General features: G+C 39.3%; 1 protein-coding gene across 4 annotated transcripts in view; it reads left to right on the top strand.

The window, feature by feature from the left end:
- EVC (EvC ciliary complex subunit 1) overlaps nucleotides 1–18,008 on the top strand; it is a 55,188-nt gene that overhangs the window by 27,038 nt on the left and 10,142 nt on the right. For all 4 annotated transcript variants that reach the window (XM_061379774.1, XM_061379775.1, XM_061379773.1 and 1 more), the window contains 4 exons: nucleotides 5,586–5,798; nucleotides 12,486–12,595; nucleotides 14,193–14,403; nucleotides 17,087–17,293. In XM_061379774.1, coding sequence (XP_061235758.1) covers nucleotides 5,586–5,798; nucleotides 12,486–12,595; nucleotides 14,193–14,403; nucleotides 17,087–17,293 — 741 coding nt within the window. The remainder of the gene's footprint in view (nucleotides 1–5,585; nucleotides 5,799–12,485; nucleotides 12,596–14,192; nucleotides 14,404–17,086; nucleotides 17,294–18,008) is intronic.

Below are 18,008 nucleotides of genomic sequence, written 5' to 3'. Positions count from 1 at the left end.
CTGCATAAGAAAATGTATTTACCTCTGTATGGATTCAAAATTTAATAGTTAGACCTAGTTAAGGACATAACATTTTCTACAAAGGCAGGTTTCCAAGAAAGAAGTACAGAAAGAGAAGTTTGAAACTGCATTCTGAATAAATCAGGGCTGAAATTCCAATGAACCTCTATTTTAAATGCATGGAAATACAACTTTCTTTTTTTTTTTTTTCCAGTATTGGGGACCTATAAGGATGCTGGGAAGGGACTCTTCATTAGGGATTGTATATTGATAGGACAAGGGGTAATGGGTTAAAACTTAAATAGGGGAAGTTTAAGTTAGATATAAGGAATAAGTTCTTCAGCTGTGAGGGTGGCGAGGCACTGGAATGGGTTGCCCAAGAAAGTTGTGAATGCTCCGTCCCTGGCAGTGTTCAAGGACAGGCTGGAGTCTTGAGTGGCATGGTTTAGTGGGAGGTGTCCCTGCCCATGGCAAGGGCGTGGGACTAGATGATCTTAAGGTCGTTTTCAACTTTTAACTATTCTATGATTCTGTGATTAGTTTGTCCTATGGATGACTTCAATGTCATTGTAAGTTATTGATGCTAGGATACTTAAAAGTAGGCTCCTGTTTTCATTTCCAGTTAGCATTCCAGAATTCTTCACATGGAAGAGAGGAAGAAGTACATGCAATCAACTTTGTCCTATTTCATGTGAGCTTATAATGTGAAGTCCCTTCCAGTGACCAGTGGCATCCAAGAATATTTGGAGTATTTATGGGATGTATGATCAGAGTATTGAATCTCTGTTCATAATAAGATACAATATGGGTTGCGAGATGAATCTCGTACTTCCTAAACAAGTGTCCTATCCTGCTGAGCTTCTGGAGGTACAGGCAAGAGTGTTCTGTAGCTTTAAGCAGAAATCTTAAATATTTTAATGAAATACTAATGTATGACAAGTTAACAAATAGCTATCACAATTTTACTATTCACTGTAATCTCATCTGTGTGTAAGAACATTTTAATCATTTGGGTTTGAGGGAGAGCATTAATCTTGTTCTTTGGTTTTGTAGTGAAATCAGATAAGCTGTGTATTTCCCCTGGTTTTTGACAAAATTATGTATCTATTGCCTTGTTTGAAATTCAGATGCACTCAGCATTTTAATCTAAGCCCATTTTATTTCTGCGTATACCCCGTCGTATTTCTTTATGCTTGATGAATTCCTCTGGAGATTTTTTGAAAAGCTTTGAGATTGACTGCCAGGTACTACAAGCAGGTTCATGCAACACTGCAATCAGCTATTCTATTAATGGAATCAATTTGAATAAATTTCGTTAAGTTCTAAAACCAAGAGATGGCATATCAGGAAGCTTGTAAGAAATATTTTGTAAGGGTTCTAGTCCAAAAATAACATCCTGGAAGCAGCAGGGTTTCTTAATGGTTTTCTTCTTCGCCTGTGGAAAATAAGCTTTATAATGCGTAGTGCACCGTCCCTGTTCACAGACAGACGTTATTGCTGTTTCAGATCAAGTATGTTCCTGAGACTAGAAGAAGTTTTGAGCTATGTTGTTAGCTTGAGTTGCTTTGGTAGAATTCAATCACATCTGCAATCTTTCCTAAATGTAGGTTTACCACTTCCCCTACCAAATTGTAAAAGCCTATTCCACTCTGTTTTTTTTTAAGTGCTGGGTTAAACAGTGTGGCCATCATACCGGACCTGTGATCCTCTGGGTCGAGTATGGTGTCATGTTAGGGTCTGAGGTGCAAGAACTACCTGAGGTCTAATGTCCATATGATGTGTTCACATTTAAGAAGCCAGCAGCCAGTAGTTCCTTGAACACTGAGAAGTTAGTGTTTTGATAATCATCACTGACAGTGGTTTATTTTGTGATGCTGGACCATAGATGAGACCAGTAAGTGCAGGATTTGTCCTGCACAGAGACTTTCTAACAGAACAGAAAGGGAAAGTGCTTAAAATCACCATCCCCAGAACTTAAAACACCTGACCAGGCTTCCTGTTTCTTTCCCTGCCAGTTTGCAACATTCATAAGATGTAGAGAGCACATTTCTTAGTCCTGCTTCCTCTCCATGTATTCACCCATTTTCATTTTGAATGGGACTGCTGATGTGAAAAACTGCTCTTGAAATCTTAATCCCACTTTTTTGTCCTTTCATACATCGGTTTCAGCAGAAGGACATGAAGTATTTTGCTAACAAATAGTTAAGCAGCTTTGATCTAGAGATAACTTGGCCATCACATTAATGAGGCAATGTAGGTGAGTAATTTTGTGAGAACAAGACCTAGTTACATTTTTCCTGGGTAAATTTTTCCACTCTGATAGTCCCAAAGGTGGGCATACAGTATAATTTGAAGCTGGAGGGACTGCAAGCAGAGCTATTCGCTTGGTCTTTAGACAAAATGGCATAAAGGCAAGTAAGAAAATACCTTTTTTATGTTCTGTGCAAAAGGCTTACTGGTAAATAATACAGAGCTGTCAGCATGCCAGGGAAATGCTATCAGTTCTGCAGCAAAATATGTTGCAAAGTGATTTAGCTGCCATAAGTGGAACTCTGTGTAAGCGTAGAGTTCCTTAACACCCTGCCTGAGATCTTTTAAGATTGCAATAGAAATGCCACAGACTCCTCTAGGCTGCTTCTGAACTATTTCAGACCCCAGAGAAATTTTTATATCCCTGAACAGCCAGTAAATGCAGGAGAATTACCTTGTTCTGAAAGGCTAGTAAAGCTCAGAGATGGTTTACAGAGATAAAGTGATTGTTCTTTAAGTGTTGTATAGGATACAGAGATTAGAAACATAGGATCCTTGATCATAGAATTGTAAACTCAACTAAGTTTGAAAAGACCTTTAACATCATCAAGTCCAACCATTACCTCAGGACCACCAAGACCAGCACTAAAGCTATCACTGAGGGCCTCATCTACACAGTTTTTGAACACTTCCAGGAATGGTGACTCCACCACTGCCATGGGCAGCCTGTTCCAATGCCTGATCATCCTCTCAGTGAAGAAATTTTTCCGAATATCCAATCTAAACCTCCCCCGATGCAGTGTGAGACCCTTACCTCTTGTTCTATCACTTGTTACTTGGGAGAAGAGACCAGCTCTATCCTCCTTTCAGGTAGTTGTAGAAAGCAGTAAGATCTCCCCCAAGCCTTCTCCTTTCTACTAAACAACCCCAGTTCCCTCAACTGTTCCTCATCAGACTGTAGCTCCAGACTCTTCACCAGCTTCTTTGCTCTTTTCTGGACCTGCTCCAGTACCTCAATGTCTTTCTTGTAGCGAGGATCCTGATCTTGTTTTAAATACCAGAATTTGGAGATGTGAATTTTTAAATAAAGAGCAGCAAAAGTGAGAATTCAAACACTTGGTGCATTAGTGGGTTTGCGTGAGTACTGGTAAGCTAAGCCAGACCCACAACTACACAAATTGTATATATATAAATATATATATATAATGTTTAATATATAAAGATAGTAGAAATCCTGTCTCTTGTTGCAACAGTAACTGGTATCTGTAATAATAAAGGAGTAAGGGAGATCCATCCTTCAGCATAGGATGCAACTGTGTAGAAAACATCACCCTAATGGTACTGTCATGTCCAGATTGCCAGCAATTGCTAGAAATAGAAGTGTTCCCAGAAATGAGGTATCCAATTGTTGGGTCTTTGTCTGTTTCTCATACTTAGTACCCAGTTTCAGAAACCTGTAGCGTAATTTACAAGAATTCAGAACACTTTGAGGTTAAACAAAGGCAGTGGGAGCTGGATTCTGAAAATCCTGTGTGCTTTAAACAGGGAAGAGAGCGGAGAAAATCAAGACACCTGATCTTGAAGGTGTAGTGAACACTTTTGATAGTAGTGTGCCTTGATTTTATCCACAAGAAGAGGTTGCTGCAGGAAGCAATTAAGCTAAGCTATTTATTGTTTGTGAAACGGCTGATTAATATGGTGATTAGCATCCTAGAGGGATCCTAGGAGGAAAATAATCATTTCGTATTCCGTGCACAGTTTGGATATTTTACAATAAATGAGAAATACAAAATAAAGATTTTTTTTTAAATCTGTCCATTCAACAGGTATAGATAAATCTAAACACCAAATAAAGGTCCTGTGGAAACAGTATCATTTATCATTATGGAGGCATAAAACTAGTTTTCACATACAACCTAAGGTCTGATCATTCTTTATTTCTGAATTCTTGACTGCACAATTAAACCTCCTCTTTTCTTTTGTTACTTGGGGTTTCTTTATTTTTCGGGGGGGGGGGGAGGGGCAGAGAGAGGGGCTTGGTCTTATTTTCTGTTTTTATGATACAATATCTAGCAGTTGGAATGGGCTGTTACACAATAGCATATTATACCAGTGTGTCTCCCCAGAAAACAACTCCACTACAACTTTTCATGTCTATGAGCTGCAGACAGATATTTTTGACATCCAGATAAATATCTCTCTGAGAGGTTCTAGATTTTGATCACTAGTGAGATTGGAATTAAACCTGTATTGAAAAGAAGGCAACAGCTAGAAGCCTTGACTTGTTCTTGCAACAGGAATGCTGTATTTTAAGGAAAGAAAAAAAAAAAAAGAAATGCAAGCATTTTCAGGAGGGCTAACACTGATTTGCAATGAAAAGAAAACCAAGTAGGCAATAAAGCTTTTTGGACTGATAAGATCATGTGGCGCTCATACAAAAATAGCTCTGCCTATTGTTGATGTACTGCAGTGTCCATGTGACCTTTCCAATGTGTTTTGGTTTTCTTTCTTCCACTGGGGAAAGCTGCCTGCCCTCACTCCTTCTCCTCGGGGATTATTATCAAATTGTAGCAAGTTTGCAAACACAACTCGTATCATCACTGTGTATTTGACAGTGAAATTATGTGTTCTGAACAGACTTCTTAGCTTGGATGATGTCTGACTAAATCACCCACACTGTTCTTGTGAGCAAAACAGCCTCAGCAAATGAAAACTGCTCATATGAGACTAGTTTTAATAAAACCACCAGAGGATATTTGTTTTTTTCTAGGCTTGAACCTCTTCTACATCAGAAGAAATTTGAATAATTCTGTCCTTCAAGCATTGAAGGAGTGTCGTATATTGGAGTACCATTAGCATTAATGTCAGTTTTGCCTAACTAAAAGCCATACTGTCCCTTTTTACTCTTCCTTCTTTCTTACCTTCATTCATGTCTGCACCTTTGAAAACATGTTGTGCTACACTGGTTTGTTTCCACAGCAACTTTCAAAATAAGTGTCTTTATAACACGTTGCCATAGCCAATAAAATATTCCTTGCAGTGCAGCTGCATGTGAGGAACAGTTAAGATTCAAGGTCTCCTGTGCTCATGTCCCTGTTGCATTTTAAATGACATTGTGTGCCTTGAACCAAAACATTTAAGTTGTTCCATCTACAAAACCTGGTCTTTTTAACTCAAACTTCGGATTTTAGCTCTAAGGGTCAGTCACTGCCCCCCTGTCTTCACTAGGACATGGTTCCCCTACTGCCATCTTCGAGACATGCAGTAAAACAGCCCCAAAGGGACAGGGGGTTCACTTTGTCACCTCGCTCTGCCCTTTTTTGTCCCTCTGTTAGGAGCTGTACTCTAAAGCTTCCCATGCTTTAGTGGAGTTGGTGACGGAGCTGTTTCTTCAGACCCTGCCTCTTGTGACTGGCCTCTCTGTAAGAGAATGTGAGCTTCTGAAAGAGGAGTGGCAGGAGAATTTGATCCCTCAGCTGGAAAAATGGGAGACCTACTGCCAGAGGCGCTGGAAGCTTTTCCAGGAACAGCTACTGCAAGAAAAACAAGTAAGACCTGTACTATATTCTGGGACCCCAGGGCTAAAAACTGGGATACAGAAAAAAATAACAAGATATTTACCTGTGGGAAAACATATTTTGTATAAATACACAGTTCAGGTCCAGGCTTGGGATGGGCAGTTTAGCGTGCAGTATGAACATCTATGCTGTATGTGGACTTGCATAGAGGAGTCAGAGAGTAATTACTAAATATCTGCCCACAGTGTTTGATGGCTTTGTCAGCACATAAACATTTTTTGTCAAGGATTCTGTATGATGTTCTCAACTCTTCATCATCTCCAGAAACAGCTCAAAACTTCATCTGGTCTATTTAGAGAGTGCTAAGTCTCTATTAATACTACTTTGAAGACTAGCACAGCTTAATCAAAGAAAGACCTTCTCTACACAAAGGTGTAACCCTTCCTAAATGTTAAGTGTGTGATGCAATGTATGGAGTGATTGGAGCTTCTTAAATAAAAGGTTGGCAGAGTTCTTTAACACAGGCAAAGTCATACTTTTCCCCACTGTCATTTTTCACAGTGCCTGGACAATCCAGTACATGGTTAATAAGGTACTGATTGTGTCCCTAAATATTAAGGTGTTTTCAGTAAACTGTGGGCTTCCTACTAACTCTGTGTCCTGGGTTCAGCAGTAGCAGTCAATTTTTTCTCTTTCTTGGTAGCTGGTGCAGCGTTGTGTTTTGACTTTCAGCCTGGGAACAGCGCTGATAACACCGATGTTTTTAGTTGTTGCTAAGTAATGTTTACCCTGACCAAGGACTTTCTGAGTTTCATGCTCTGCCAGGGAGGAGGGGAAGCCACGAGGAAGTAGAGACAGGACACCTGACCCAAGCTAGCCAAAGAGGTATTCCATGCCACAGCACTTCATGCCCGGGGGTGTAACTGGGAGTTACCCGGAAGGACGCAGGGTCTTCTGGGTCGGGCTCATTTTTCGATGGGTGGTATCATATTCTCTTCCCTTGTTATTTTCTCTTACCATTGTTGTCATTGGTGGTAGCAGTGGTGATTTGTGTTGTACATTGGTTGCTGGACTGTTCTTGTCTCAACCCGTGGGAGTTGCATTCTTTTGATTCCCCTCCCCATCCCTCCGGGAGCGGGGAAAGGGGGGGGTGGGGGGGGCTGGGGAGGAAAGAAAAGGGAAGGAAAGGGGCGGAGTGAGTGAACAAGTTGTCTGGCTGGGTTTAAACCATGACGCTCTGGTAGAGTGGTTTGCTTTCTGGGGGGTTTAGAAAACCCTTGGTAATACAAAAGCAAAATTATTCATTGGAAATTCCTACCTATTTTCCTTTTTTTTCTTCCCTATTTTTCTTAATTTGGAGTCCGGCAACATGCACATCCCTGAATATTTTATGTTTGCTTTATTGTAATTCACCTGTTATCTCAAATATTTTAAAAAGCAGTTCTGCTTGCCTCTTCTGTTCCTGTGTCACAGGGATATCTAGCAAACTAAACTAAAAAGTGCTTAGGACCAACTGCTGATGCCACTGAATTTGCTCACATGCTTTCACTTAAGGGCAGGCATTTGTGTTTTCTAGAGGTGCTGGATAGCATTTAGTGTTTGAATACCATCAGTAATTAAGGAAGCAATGTCTGACCTCAACTTCTTTTTTGCCCATTTTCATCAAGGATTAAATTCAATACCTGACTTGGTGAGCTTAAACCTCTAGGTTGCTCTTTGTTTCCACATTCACCCAGGATTCACAAATTGCCTGTCCTTGTATGTGAATGACCTTAGCAGCCAGGTCTGCTACATGAACTATGTGTCATAGCACATGGAGCCCAAAGCACCATGGTGATATCTGCTGTCACTAAAAACCACAGTCAAAGAAGGAGGAGGTTCTGGTGTGCAATTTACAACTGGTCTCAGAAGTCAGAGTGCATGTTAGGGCACCTCTGTTCTGATCCTTCTTCTGTCCCATTGAGCCTCAGCCATTGATCAGGGCCAGAGAGGATGCAGTTTAATGGCTAGGACACTGTCCACAGAAGGGGAGATCTCAAGTTAGAAGTTTTATTCCAAATATGCTGTTGATGCATTCCTCTTTTACTCTCATTGGGCACAGCACTGAGTGAAGAAACCATACCCTGGGATTTTTTTTATTTCAAGGGATTAAAAGGATTGGTTCATCTCCAGCACTCTGTTGCTCTTTGGGCAGCACTGTATGATGGATTTATTGTAGTGTGAATTCAGATGTTCCAGTCATGCCCAAGCATATGTTATTTAAATGAGTAAGTTGACTTTCCATCACTTCCAGTGTTCTGTAGCGTTCATAATATGCAGCACGTATCTTCTTAGCTGAAAAAAAGAATTAAAGGATTTGCTGGCACTGTTAACAGCAATTACTGAGCTATAGAGGCACTCACTTAGCAATGACAGAGCAATCACACTGCTCTCTGGGTCACCAGCCCTGCAGTTGGGCCTTATTCAACATAATAATTTCCTGAGCAGCAGACAGAGCTTTCCTAACGACATGTGATCCTGTGTGACAAATTCCTAGAAGAGACAAATGTTTCTGTTAGTGGGAAAATGTGTAATTCCTCAGGACAATACTCTGCAGGTGATTAAGTAGCTTTTTTAACTTGACACCTGTGGCTTCTTGGAAGTGGTTTGAACTAAACTGGAAGAAAAGCCTGCTACATCTCCAGAGAGAGCATGGAAGGAGATAGCTATCCTACCAAAGTTTGGCTGGCAGATTTTCCTGTATAAGAGTCTGAAATCATACAAGTCATTATAATACGTTCAAAAGCAAAGTGCGTTTCTTGGCCTTTTCATAGTATAAACACAGCAGCATGTACATTCAAACAATACCTGACACAGAAAGAGCATTTGATTTCCACCTTAAGAGGAGACATCAGACACTTCTGAAATTTAGGAGATTCCATAGATGGTACAGTGCTGAATCAGCATTTAAATTGACATCCATAAATCATCCATAAATCAGCATTTAAATTGACAGCCCTTTTAATTTATCAGGCATTTTCCAGCAGGAGATAGGTCTTTCATTTCCCTCTTAATAAATGTACTATATGAACAATTACGTAGTCACCTGCTTTACAGACTTGGGAAGTCTTAACACCAGAAAGCTTTTCACCAGAGTATTTATGTGTGCTTTTCAAAGTGGCTTTTTTTTTTTTTTTAGATAATCTTTCCTAGCATTTATATATACCTGGAATATGGTGTCCTTTGGGGGAACAGAATCTGTTTCACAGCTGAAAAGAAAAAATTAGTTTCATATTTGAATTTGCCTTATACTCTCAAGGATGCAAGTGAGGCAAATGGGAATAAAAGACTAATGAAAATAAGTTTTGAGCATTTTTCCACATAGTCCTTAGCTCATGATTTCTGTAGATGTCTCTTCTGCCTGGGCAGTGGTTACTGAGAGTAGACTGCTGCACAAGGCTGAGGTACTTGCTTGGCATTAGGCGTGTGTCACACACCATCTACAGGCTGTTAGGTAGAAATTGCTTTCCTTCAATTTCCTGAATAATCTGTGTTAAAAATGTCAGATAGAGCTGCAGAAAAAAGAATGATCTTACTTGCGTTCAATCTGCTGTTGCATCTGAGGTCTAACTCAGAATACTTATGGGTTTTATTACCTATAAAAGGCATATTTCTCACCTTTATTGACAGAGAGTAATATTCATATTAGCAGTGCTCCAGAAGGTCTTGTAATGGACTTGTCAGGAAGCAAAGCACTGAGAAGCTTAGTGAGTAAAAACGGGGTGAGGGCACTTCTGTCCATTTCCACGTCACTGCTTGACATCCAGAAATGTTACTAGCAGCTGATTACCAGTTTTGACATGGTGTGCATTTTATCACATTCTCTTTGGTTTATATTCATTTTTTCATAGTGATTGGAATGACTCTTCAAGAAGTGAGATATTCCTTGAAGCTTTACTCCCCCATTTATCATGCATTTGTTACTGCTATTACTGGTTCAGTGCAGGAAACAGAAAGCCTGAGCTCTGTTCCAGACACCGAGTCTGTGCAACAGTGTGATTTTCTCCATTGCATACAACCTGTCTTTGAGCAAAGAAAGGCCATTCCCCAAAACTGGAAAGCTTGGAGAAGCATCTGGTGTCTTGACCCAGCATTGAAAGATAGTACAACACAAAGTCTGACCTTTCCACATGGCTTTATGAAATAGTGGTCTCTGTTTTGCTGGTTTTCAGCCATACGCCGGCAGCCTTAAATTAAGATTCCTAGATTTTTACTGTTGCTTTTGTGTCTGTATATAGGACAGTTCTAGTATTTCAGAGGTGGAAAATACCCAGTCCTCCCAGCCCATCCAAGTGAGCTGCTGAATAAAGCAAACAATATTTTGTTTATTCCCAGGTGATCCTTCCCTACTTGATCATTTTCCTAATGGCCTTGTTGAGACAAAACACTGGTTTAGTATTTGGTCCGAATCTCAATCTTCCTTATTTATCATCCCATCTTAAATGTTTAATAACCCACCTCCTTTCCTCTTTGTTCTCTTATCACACAGCTGATGTACTTCTACTGTTCAGGTTAATAGCTGTGTGCTGGGAGGGTTTTCTGCTGTTTTCTCAGCTTTCCATTGGTCTCAGGGAGGTGAAGAGACCTTTTATAAATTTTATAAATTCTTTTATAAAAGAGACAGCTTACCCTAGATGTGCTCAGTGGAAAAGGTGACTCATTCTTTTCCTTTAAAAGAAACTACAGTTACCACCAGAAAACTAGGGTATTTCTTCATAAAAAAGGAGTAAACAATGACTACAGTCCCTGTCTTTGTTACCACTCTGAGTGCCTTTGTGGATGGAATATACTGAGAGCAGCAGAGATGCTAAATTTTGGGTTCTTGGCTGCAGTATTATGACATTTACCATTCTAACTGTAATTGAGAAATCATCTCATGTTTTCTGTGCCTTGGTGATCTCTACCCTCATGCTGTCTGACAGTCAGTGTGCAGGAAAGGCCCTTCTAGAGCAACTCCTCAGTGAATAACCAGGCCTCAGAAAATTATGGGAAGCCACATTTGAGCCACAGCCAGTCTCATTGAAAATGAAGATACTTCTAAAAAGTAAAAGGTCATTTTCAGCCCTTCTTTTAACTACTGGAAGAGACATTAAAATACACAACGTGACAGATCTACAAAGCATATGCAGTGAGGCATGAAACACTAGGAAACTATGTTCACAGAGCTGCTAAAGGCAAATACTGATACAGTTAGTATTACTTCAAGCAAGTATTAGCCATCTGTTATTATGATACCTGGAGACCTGATAGATGTTAATTTGACACTTGAAGCATGCAGTCAGAGAAGGCACTGTGCTCGGCTGTGCTCTGTGTTTTTAATGATCACATACTCTCACATCAGTTGAGGTCTGGCTACGCTGGTAGATCTTGTGGCTCTTTCCAAGAGCAGCCTGATGGGCTCCCTGGCACTGTACAGATTTTGGGCTGTGCTTCCTATGCTCAGCAGCACTCTTCCCATCTGTCACCTGGTGTTGACTGCATACCCATCCTTCTCAGGCATCCTGCTGAGGAGCGTGTGTGCTTGTAAGGTTTTCTTCATAGAGAGGGGTCAATTAGATGTGTTGCTGTGTATACTACAGAAAAGGTGCTATCCAAGAAAGAAGTATATTTTTATTTTAAAGCCAAAAGTGATGTGGTTTCTGATGTTCTGCAGTTCCCACGGGAGTTCATTCTGTGCTCACGGATAAAGACTCCCTCCTTCACAGTCACTGCTTCCCAAAGAAAAGACTATCAGATCCAGTAGGAAGGCCCAGTACCACTCCTAATTTTTAACACTAACAATTGTGCAATTACACATCGAATTCTTTATTACACATAATGATTTAGTGAAACGTTGCTGTCTGCAAAAGTATAAAATTTATTCCTTTGTGTTCTGAATGAGGCTAGAACATAAATTGAAGCTGTCAGGGAGTCTGAGTGTGATATTTAATTTAGGGGTTTGCATACATCTACAGGCAAGCTGCATTTATCCAGCTGCCACTGTAGCCTAAAATACACTCTTCATCTAACAGTAACAGTTTGTTCCTTAAGAACCATTTCATTTTATGGATTATTATTCTTTAAATTCTAGCAGTACACTAAACAAAATCGTAAGTCCGTATCTCCAAAAGTTTACAGTCTAATAGCAAATCCATCAAAATATTTAAAGATGAAATTCCTTGATCTAAATATCACTCTGAAGAAGCTGTAAACTTGCAGGCCATAAACCTAATAACGCAGTGTCCATCTCTGACTATTAGCACTGTGTACTCTACACAAAAGTGTGATAGCAGATGATACCTTTATTTTGTTCAGTGAAAATAAAAACTACATTCTCTACTAGGGAAAAAAATCCACTGCAACCTGCCGATAAGGGTGAGTTGATGCAATATTTTTTCCATTGTTCTTTTTCTCTTGTTCCTCTGTTGTTGCAACTGTAAAATCTGTAGGAGGCACAGCTCAAGGTTAATCCAAACCAGTGCAAAGCCTCCCTTTCTTTTCAATGAGCTATGTTTAAGACTATGATCATTGAGAAAACAGTATTTCTCAGTAGAAATATTTTCATTCAGTAGGAGTTTGTTTCTTGAAAGAGGGGGTGGGTTTTTTTAGCAAAATAACATGAAATAAACCCCTGTCACTTAATGTGACTAGACTCAAATCAGAGTGTCTTACAGTTTTACTTTTTCCGCCTGCTTTTAGCTCTGGATGAAGGAATATGCTCTGTCTGCTGTAATGCAAAAGCATCTGTCTGAAAAACAAGAGAAGATTATTCAAGGTGTCACAAGCAGACTAGGATGCCTCAGTGACGAGTAAGCATGGTTTTATCAGTAAGCAATGGGGTAAAACTCCACTACTGCATGCACCGATAAAAACTTCTGTACATTACATTGTGGGAAGCAGTTTTGAGGGATTGTGAGCATCTTCAGGCAGAGAGGCAGTTACTGTAGTTTTTTGTCTGAGTATGAAAAACAAATTAAAAAGCAGATACAGATACAACTTCTGGTAAGTAGAAAAAATAGTCTTTTGTGATTTGTAAAGTGACGTGGTGTGCTTTCTCTGTATCTCCTCCTGAGTGAGTGATTTCTCATCTTGAACCAGCCTCTCTTTGCACTCTGTATTTCACATTGGAGTTGGATATTCTTAAAGACAGAATGTTCAATCCAGCACCATTCATCTCTACTTTTGCTTTCTGCTACTACAATATCACTGACCATTGCTTTTCATAATAATAACTCCTCTCTTGCTTTCTATTCTGCAAGGAAACTGTTAGTTTATCTCATCTTTGTACAACTAAACATCTCTTTGATAGAAGTATTTCTCAAGAAAACACAATTCTGTGTTATCACAGTATCACAGTATGTTAGAGATTGGAAGGGACCTCAAAAAATCATCTAGTCCAGTCCCCCTGCCAGAGCAGGAACACCTAGATAAGGTTACACAGGAACGTGTCCAGGCAGGTTTTGAATGTCTTCAGAGAAGGAGACTCCACAACCTTCCTGGGCAGCCTGTTCCAGTGTTCTGTCACCCTCACTGAGAAGAAGTTTCTTCTCAAGTTTAAGTGGAACCTCTTGTGTTCCAGTTTGTACCCATTTCCCCTTGTCCTATCATTGTTTGCCACTGAGCAATTGGTTGCCACTCCCTTGCTTTGATTAAGATAAATATCTTCATATACCATGGTCTTCACATTATCAGAGATCAAATCATTTGAAGACTTGTCTCTCTGGAATACTGGTATTGCTGCCATTGCATTCCTTTATTTTGGATCTACTTTTCAGTTAAACCTTACATTTTCACATTCTTTGACTTCCGTGTTTACCAACATGTATCTAGAGAGCTCACGATGCCTTATAATTTACATATACATGCAAGTTAGATCAGGTACAGTGTCCTCCCCAGTGACATTGACACACAGATTTCAGTCACCTGGTCCAGGATCAACCTCAAAATTTGCTCTCCTCTTTAGAATTCACCACAAACCTACTTCAGCCATGTGTGCCCTGCCAGCTAGTGTTAGCCTCTTAGATGTCTCCTCAGTGTGCCTGCTTGTTAATCCAAGATATTCTGACCCTCATTTTCTTGACATAACTTTCCTGTAGTTCTGATTACATTCTCTTTTCATCTTATGTCAATTATCTTACTAAAAAAACTCTTATTATGCAATTATAGATCATCATTTATCTATTTTCTTTCTATTTTTAATTTAACTTCAGTGTGACGGAGCTAGAAGACTGCCACAGCAATATCCATTTTTTACCTGATCAGCTTTCCAAGGCATGCTTTGCATGAGAAGACCTTATGCAGTGTGAATAGTAATCCCTGTGATATTTAAGCAGTGGCTTTGCTCAACACAGGTGTGCCAAATCACAAGCAGCTTAGCTGATTGATTTTTAATGGTCCTTTTTACAGGTCTGTTAACTATATACTGCAAAAACACCGACTTATGCTGTGTTCAGTACTCAGAAGGCTAACCCTCCGAAGAGTTGGAATGGCAGCCCTGGCACGCATGAGACTGTCCAGAAAGAAGAGCTTGCTTCAGGAACTAAGACAGCAACATATCCTTCAGAAGGGATCCTCCCCCTGCCAAGATGAGGACCAGTGGCAGTTACAGAAGGCACTGGTAGGCACAGTATCTGGATGGTTTTTATCTGAGGTTCTTCTATGCTTTCATGCCTGGCATATATATATATATATATATAATATATATATGAAAATATTCTGTATCAAAAACACACCAACTACTGGCATAGGAGGTACCTGAGTGTTCCTGGTTTAATTTGGGAAGACATTTTAAATTCCCTGATAGTTTTATCTACTGACTAGCTATGTGGTATGTGTTATCTTGGTAAGCTTACTTAGCTATTTATTTTATATGAAAATATTATTGAAAGAAGGCATGCCAATGTGTATAAAGGACATCTACGCAAGTCACTGCTTCAGGGTAAGATAAGCTCATACTTATTCTGCTAAGGATCATAATACACAATTGCCAAGTTCTTTCTTGAGCATCAGAAGAAATTCTTCCCTCCACCAGACCTAGCAAATATTTCATTCCTTGTTTTTTTAATTCTCTGGCCATAAGTTGATCAGCATCCATTCTCTGACATCCTTCAAAGTAATCTGGCTCCTGTAGGTCAAGGAAGTGGGAGAAAGTTTAAGGGATTTTGAGACTTCACAGGTCGCTGAGGTCTCAAAATCTCAGGTATTCCACAGGTTGCTTTCAAATCTGTTTGTGACTGTTTTTTAGGTTTAATCCATTAATTGTTATTAGTTATTTACTTACTGCATTGCAGATTTACTTAGAATAACACCAAATTTCAGATTTCAGCCTCAGAAGACCTTCCTAGCAGGTGGCTCTGATAGCCGCTGTCCAGACCACTGCTGCTGTACATAGGAGTTGAACTCATACAGCACCTTGCAGCTTCGTGCTCCATGCTGTCACTGTGTAATTAGCTGAGAGATAATATTTTGTGCTAATTTTTATTTGTGTAATATAAGCCATAGTTCTCCACTTGGCAAAGGAATAAGGAAATTCTCTCTGCTGCCATTTTCATATTTGGTACTTAACACTGAAGTAGTTGGTGTTGAGTGTGAAAATCTCAAAACCTCATTAACCTTCAATAGAAATATAATAGAAAATAACAAAATACAAATGCATATGACTGCATTCCTCTTGTTAAGTGCTTTCCACTACTCCCTCTCACTTAGCTCCCACAGGGATGTTAATTGATGCAATCACCGTGTTCCCTAACAAAAATGAAATGTCCCCTGGTTTTAATGTTCCTTTGGCTTCTCTCCATTACAGCCTCTTTCCAAGGCTGTCTAAAACCCATCTCACAAGGAAGTGCATAAAAATACACCTGGAAGATCCTTGCTGCCAAAGAAGTAGGGCATAGGTGTGGAATTGTGAAAAGTCAGAGAGAAAAAACCTGTTATGAACAACCTCCAAAACTAGAAGCAGTGTGTAAGGAGTTAAGGAAAAGGTTAATTTACAAACACTCAACGAGAATTTAGGTAAACCATATTGTCTGAACTAAACTTAATTTTAGCTAGCGCTAATTTTAGTCTGGTAGACAGTGTCATGTCAATATATTGATTTCATTCAAAACACGAAACATGAGACTACGGAATCCTAGCTTGGACATAATAACACGACATTGGGTCTCTTAAAAGAGAAATGATTCAATGGCATTCCAACTGTATAAAAAACCAAACACCAGCAAAAACATATATCTGAAGTATAAATAAAGATATGTCAGAGTAACCCAGCATTAGTAGGTACCTCATTATTTCCTCAAATGAAAGTGGGCAGAGCAGGTTCTTTTTCCACTTGCATTTCTTATTTTCAAGAGGGAATCAGAGGTACTTAAATGAGAATACTAATATAAGAGGGACATCAACAATTTAATAGAAGGCAATCTATGGAAGATTAATACAGGTAAGGAAGACAGAACAGATCAAGCTGGGGAGTATATACTATTGTGTGCTAAAGAGGGTTCAGAGGGAAAATGGATTTAAAAAGAAGTGTAGTAAATGGTGGCAAGCATGGTCCAAAGATCTCAAGAGACCGGAACTCTTCATCCTAAAAAAGAGGTGTCTTCTGGAATATCATAGGTTTTAAAACTGGCATAAAATATATGAATAGGGAAGAATTTTTCACTTCTTTCTAATCTCTTCTCACTAATAAAAGAAGAAAGGTCTGAGTGAAACTATTAGATGGCAGGCTGAAAATTAAATAATGTGTAGTTAAGCTGTAGAACTCATCACCACAGGATGCTGTAGGTGCCAAGAGTGCATATGGTTTCCAGGTGCTATTAAACACATTCATGACCTCTCCCAAGGGCTGTAGACCAGCTTTTTTTCAGCTAGACCATACAAACTGTACAAGTATTCCAGGTGCATAATTGTATACTTGCCTTATTCCTGCGCACTTTATTGAGGCATCCTTACTGGACTCAGGATATTTGACATGGATTGTTCATATTCAGTGATCCTATGATTCTATATTTTCAGTAGAAATAGGACCAAATTCTACAGTACAGTTTACAAAGATGGAAATACATCACCTGGAAATCACTAATGGGACAGGATGCAGCTGTAATTGTATGTATCGGTACAGGAGAGTTCCATTGCAAAGACAAATGTCTTAAATTACTGTAGATAAACTTCTGCTGGAAATGAGATTATTCTAAGTATTAAAACAGTAGCATTCTGGATTGTTGTAGGACTTTTTTTTAAAGTGAAAGTGACTAAACTTATCAACATATTTAAACAGCAGTGCTATCTTCTTGTCTGATTGCTAGGAGTCCCACATTCTGGAAGAGGAGGAGAAGCTTGAGGAGGAAACACAGCAAACCCATTTAGAATTTCACCAGCAGCTAGTCACAGAAATCCAAGAAGCTCTTCAATTTCTTCAGCAGCGCATGGAGCAGGTGATTGGGCAGACACTGCTGCAGCATGCTCGACGGGAAGCTAGAAAAAAGAGTTTGGATGATGGACAGGACTTCAAGGTATGGAAATGTTCAAAAGCAGTTTTCCAAACAAAACAAGTGCTACTTCGCTAAAATGGAAGGCTGTTTCATTTACGCATTGCCCTATACCTGAAAGTATCAGTAGGAGGCCATTATAACCTGTGTTAAAACTGAAGGTAACCTTGCAAATTACTTATGAACACTTAAGTACATTTTTTTCTAGTGACTTGCTCTAGCAGCCAAAACAGCCCTGGAACATAAGAAAAATTGAGAGAGTTCTTAATGACAGAGAATGACAAAAATGAGGAAGAAATGGAGATGGTTATCTACTGATGCAGGTTCTGTGTTTAATCAACAGTATTTGTGTATTAACATCTTAATTCATAGATAAATAATCAAATAAAAAAACCCTTGCTTCGTAGGTTAATAAAATTGTTCCAAAGTAAGTATTTGGATTTTCTGTATAATGGAAAGTTGAAGTACTTTCACATGTATTGATTTACTTTGCTGGCTGTCAGGTTGACAGGTAAAATCGGATATAAAGATTGAACAGATAATGTTCCCAGATGGCACATTAGAAAGATTTTACTGTAATTTTTTGATGTTCGATGGATCAACAGAAATAGCTGTTTTCCACCATCTCGGTCTGCCACATTTTCAGAGCACAAAATACACAATTTTATGTGCACATGCAAAATTAGATGGGGTCTTCAGTTTTAGACATACCGGAACACTTCAGTTTTGGACAATTAAT

The sequence above is a fragment of the Neopsephotus bourkii genome, unplaced genomic scaffold (assembly GCF_033783945.1).
Source record: "Neopsephotus bourkii isolate Nb327-2 ecotype Australia unplaced genomic scaffold, CSIRO-AGI_Nbou_v1 NB_1780, whole genome shotgun sequence".
Classification (NCBI taxonomy): Eukaryota; Metazoa; Chordata; class Aves; order Psittaciformes; family Psittacidae; genus Neopsephotus; species Neopsephotus bourkii.
The sequence above is the reverse complement of the archived record's forward strand: the minus strand, read 5'-3'. Positions and strand labels throughout refer to the sequence as shown.